The sequence below is a fragment of the Melanaphis sacchari genome, unplaced genomic scaffold (genome assembly GCF_002803265.2).
Source record: "Melanaphis sacchari strain LSU unplaced genomic scaffold, SCAv2.0 Contig577_pilon_pilon, whole genome shotgun sequence".
Lineage (NCBI taxonomy): Eukaryota > Metazoa > Arthropoda > Insecta > Hemiptera > Aphididae > Melanaphis > Melanaphis sacchari.
In genome coordinates, this window is record NW_020271405.1 from 7,385 (window position 1) to 12,970 (window position 5,586).

The window sequence follows — 5,586 nt, forward strand, 5'->3', positions numbered from 1 at the left end:
ATTTTTGACAGCCAATGATTGTGAATCATTCCATTCCAAACTGAAAGCATATTTTACTCTCCAAGTGCTATTATTTTTCAATTAGTCGATATTGTTACGTACCGTGTTTTATTATATTATTTCAACACATATTATACGGCGAGGTGACGCTTATACCGATTAAGTTAATATATTCAAACATGTAGTACCGAACGGTTAGGGTGAACATTGTGTTATTTAATAAAACAATTAAGACTTTATCACACGTTCCGGACTTTTCGAAATAGATTAAATCACAGGCCCCTGAACGGAAAGGTGTGATTACACCCAGTAGTTTACATTGGAACGCTCCACTTCTAGTAGTCTCGAAGAAACCTGATTTCAATGGCCATATGAAATATCGTGTATATGTGGATTTTCACCGGTTAAATGAAGTCACGATAGGAGATGCTTTTTCCCTCCCAAATATCGTAGACATTCTGGACCAATTAGGGAGATCGAAGTACTATAGTACTTTGGATCTAGCACATGGGTACCACTATATAGGTACCTATGGACCCCTCAGACCGAGAGAAAACTGCTTTTTCTACAGATCGAGGTCATTACGAATTTGAACAATTACCATTTGGATTAAAAGGAGGAGTCTCAGGTACCTTCCAGAGGCTGATGAATAAGGTATTAGTCGGTATAAACGAGATAAAAGCATTCGTATATCTAGACGACCATTATCATCTACGCAAATGATTTAATTGATCACACGCAGAAAATCACAGAAATCTTAAACAGACTCCGTCAATACAACTTCAAACTTCAACCACTGAAGTGCGAGTTTCTCCGAAAATAAGTCAACTATCTTGGGCACCAAATCACAGACGAAGGAGTCAAGCCTGACCCACAGAAGATAAATTGCGTTAAACAATTCCCGATTCCACGAAACGTAAAAGAGATGAAATCCTTCCTAGGGTTATCCAATTATTATAGAAGATTTATAAGAAACTATGGACAAATCGTTAAGCCACTGATTTTTTTGCTAAAGAAGAACATTAAATATTTATGGAGCGATCTGTGTCAGCAGTCATTTGAACAGCTCAAAGATCTTCTGACACAGGCTCCTATTCCGCAGTATCCGGATTTCTCAAAATAATTCAATTTGACTTGTGACGCAAGTGGACTACGTGATCGGGTGTGTATTGTCACAAGGACCTATCGAGAAAGATTTTTCGATAGCATTTGCATCTCGCATAAAGCTAAGGTATATTACAATACTACCGAAAAGGTGCTCATCAACATAGTTTAGGGAATCAAGGTGTACAGACCCTATCTATTTGGACAAAAGTTCAACAAAGTGACAGATCATCGAACATTAGTGTGGTTGTTCAACATCACTGACCCAGGTACAAGGCTAACTCGATGGTGACTCAACGGGACTGAGGACGTTAGAAATATTTTTAAACAATATAATAAGATTAGCGACATTAATGAATGTAATAAAAACGACAAACTAAAATACTTTTCAATTTTTGTAAAAGGCACAGCCAGTACCTTTTTAGAAAATCTTGAAGACCAAAAAGGAAATTGGTATGGAAAGAATTGGAGGAAATTTTTTTAAATTAATTTCAACCCATAGGACATGACACTATATTGCAAATCAAACTAGAAAAACGTAGGCAAGGGGAAAATGAATCTACCACAAGTTTCTTAGCTGAAATAGAAAGTTTATGTAGGCAGGTAAATAAGCGCATGAGTGAAAAAGATATTTGTGGATATATTTTAAAAGGTTTAAAGGGATCATTTTACAATCAATTTCAATGCAAGACAATAATAGCTTAAAAAAATTTAAAAAAATTTGAACTGATGCAGTTTAGGATAAAAAATAAAAAATATGTTCTGAGTGAATAAACAGAAATTCTAAATTAATAAGTATTACAATTAAACCTAAAAACAAAATATGTCGAAATAGAGAATAATGAATTGAGAAGGCAAATAAAGGACAGTTTCTCTAGAGATCGAGAGAATATAATAAATAACACTAAATATATAATACTAATAATAATAAATAAAAAGACCAAGGCCGTATCTAGAAATTTTATTCAGGGGAGTCCAAAACATGTATATTGTAATTTTATTGAATTTAGATTTATATTTTTGATATTTGATTAAAAATAAGACAGACAAATATTTAATCTTCTTTTATTAAAATATAATAAAATCAAATAAACAAAATTACTTTGATATCTTGTCACCTTACAATATATAAATATGAAACATAAAATTAAGAAATAAAAAATGTACAAATACAAATCATATTATTTTAAACTAATAATATGTTCCTATCTTTTTGAAGAGCAAACTGATTTAACACTTCATCGGGATTAATTGTAACATCTCTATGGACACTTAATAGAGCTAGTCCAGTTAATCTTTCTTGTCCCGTAGAGTTCCGTAAAAATGTCTTGACGCGTTTTAATGTCGAAAAAGTTCGTTCAGAAGTTGCTGCAGAGACTGGTAGTGTAGCTAGTACTTTTAATAAACAATGAATATTTGGAAAAAGTTCAGGATTACAATAATTTAACGCTTCTACAGCTGTATGTGGACGATCTACATCTTTGAAAGCAATCCATTTTCTTTTCCACAATTTTAGTTCTGAAGGTAATGTATCAATATTTATAAAATCTGATTCTAAAATAGGAGATTTCAAACACATTTTTGGTATTAATAAATACAAAGACGATAAAATCGTCTTGTGTTGGGAAAACCGTTCTTTAAGTTGACTAATAAAATCATCATAGAATGCAATTGCAATTGCAATACGAAAATAGTCTTCAGGAATTTTGGTATCCATAATTTATTCTATTTGTTGAACGACTTACTAATCTTGGTATTTTTATTTATTCTTCCTCGTTCACGGATATGAACAATTGTTCTGATTTATTGAATATTTTTTTGAAATTTTCATTAATATTTGTTCGCATATCTTTCACTTCACTTAAAACAGTTTCAACATGATCTACTGCTTCACTTAAATCACATTTCACCGACTGAAATATTTTACATAATGGCAAAGTTATAGAAAAAAGTGTGGTCGCAGTTATCATACTTATTATAAATTTACTAGTTGTTACATACCTATATAACTGTAAAGCTTTAGATGATGTTTCAATGTCAATAAATAATTGTAGTTCTTTTAATGTTGCAACAATAGGTTTATATATTTCTGAAAATCTAAGCATACCATCATGATTTTCAACCCACCTAGTCTCACACATTGAAGTTAATTTTGTCCATTTAGTTTCAGGAAGAAATTCTTTTATTTTATTTTTTAATAATTCAGTTCGTTTAGCCGATATTTTAATAAAATTTCTTACTGATTTTATTATTCCTATACAATTTCGAATATGGTGAATGTTTGACGAATGAGCAAGTGCTAAATTTAACGAATGTGCACTACAGTGGACATAAAGTGCAGCGGGATGTACTTCTCTTATAACAGACTGTACTCCTTTAAAATTACCACTCATGGCTGCGGCGCCATCATAGCCTTGGCCAAGTAAATAGTCACATTTTATACCAAGATTTTTTAACGTAACTAGGATTACTGTGGCCAAATTTTGACAAGTGGTAGAATTTACCGGTACAAATTGTAAGAAGTCTTCTTTCAATACATAATTGTTGATTTCATTTTTTTCAATATTTAAATTATTGTCTAAATAACGTACACACAATGACAGTTGTTCAACACGTGATACGTCTAGGGTTGCCGTACGTACCGGTTTGGCCGGGACAGTACCGGTTTTGAGTATGACGTCCCGGTGTCCCGATAATGTGTTTCGGGACAGCATATTGTCCCGGAATGAGACTTTAATTAATTATAAGTGTCTTTTATTAGACATTTAATGAAAAAAAGTAACAAGTAATATCTGAGATAATTATGAACAAATATAAAAGGTATAGTTACAAAATAACAAGTTGAATAATTGACAAAATCTATTTTTAAATTATTTTCCCGACTCTGTGACGTACGTTCGTCGTATTTCAGTTGCGTCGACCGTCACGATAATATGTTTAGTTATCGCTAAACGGATCAACCTTTTTTTATTTAATATTATGTCAATTGTAGTGAACTAATCAGTTGGAGACGTAGTGTTGACCATAGTCTGTGTTTGCCGTACGGTATTTCGTGAAAACAGTGCGATATGGCTCCAAAACGTCTATGTAAATTTAACGAAACACTTCAAAGTGAATTTAATTTTATTAAAAAAGTTAAAGCAGATAAAGACTATGACGTTTATTGTACAATTTGTTCAAGTTCGTTTTCGGTTAGCCATGGAGGGCGATCTGACATAAATGATCATCTCAAAACAAAAAAACATAGAACATGCAAACATGCTACATTTACTCCATTAAAAGCAGACGAAAATGCGTTAAAACTGGCGTCTAAAGAAGTTACATTTGTTTACCATACAATTGTCCATAGTCAAAGTTTCAACTCTATGACTTGTACTTCTGAATTAATCAGAAAAATGTTTGATGAAAAAAAATTTACTGCTGCCCGTACAAAAACTAGAGATATTGCAGTAAACGTTATTGCACCGTATGCTGTAGAGTTAATGAAAACCGAATTAGAAAAAGCTAAATTTGTTTCAATTCTTGTAGACGCATCAAATCATAAAGTTATTAAGTTAGTTCCTGTAATTGTTCGTTATTTTTCGACCACTGCAGGCGTAAGATACAAAATTCTTGAATTTTCCAATTTACCTGGAGAAACTGCAGAATTAATACATAATCATATTATAAAAGTTATTAATAATTTTGATCTTAAAAACAAAATCATCAGTTTTTCTGCCGACAATACAAATACAAATTTTGGAGGAATTCTTAGACAGGGTAAAAATAACGTTTTTATCAAATTGAAAAAATCATTAGATCGTAATATACTTGGTATGGGATGTTTTGCACACATAATTCATAACGCTATACAACAAGCTGCAGATTCACTCCCAATTGATGTCGAAAGCGTTGTTTGCAAAATAAAATATATGGATACTTTCATATATATACTGTTCGTGTAGAAAGTCTAAAAGAGTTCTGTGATTTTGCAGATGTACAATATAATGATTTGTTATCACATTCCAAAACTAGGTGGCTTTCATTATATCCGGCTATAGACAGAATTATATCGATATATAGTGGGTTAAAATCGTATTTTTTGTCCCAAAATACATGTCCAACTGTTCTGAAATGTTTTTTTGAAAATGAAACTTCTTTCTTGTGGTTCAAATTTGTATCATGCCAACTTAAGACTATTACTAGTTACATTAAGAAAATTGAGAGCCAAAATTTATCAGCTATTGAAATTATGATGCTTGTTGAAAATTTATTAAATATAATTAAGAATAAAAGGGAAGAAAAATTTTTGACAACTGAAGTTGAAAACTTATTGGAAGCAATTGAAGAAGAAGGACACATAACTAAACGAGATTTTGACAGTAAATGTGATCGTTTTTATGAAATCTGCTATAATTACATTTACAATTGGTCTGAATCGAACAATCATAATTCCGGATTAAAGGACTTGTTATGGGTGACACTCACTCCAAAAACAATTGT

The 5,586-nt window shown here is 31.7% G+C and overlaps 1 protein-coding gene across 1 annotated transcript; it reads right to left on the minus strand.

Annotated features, from left to right (window-relative positions):
* Positions 1-2,867: 2,867 nt before the first annotated feature.
* On the minus strand, positions 2,868-3,818 carry LOC112599966 (zinc finger MYM-type protein 1-like). The gene has a single exon (XM_025347101.1). It carries the CDS (start codon positions 3,816-3,818, stop codon positions 2,868-2,870), a length of 951 nt encoding a protein of 316 aa, XP_025202886.1.
* Between the last annotated feature and the right edge of the window lie 1,768 nt (positions 3,819-5,586).

Coding starts and splice junctions, on each gene's coding strand:
- LOC112599966 (XM_025347101.1), bottom strand. CDS start 3,818: ATGCTGTCCCGAAACACATTATCGGGACACCGGGACGTCATACTCAAA.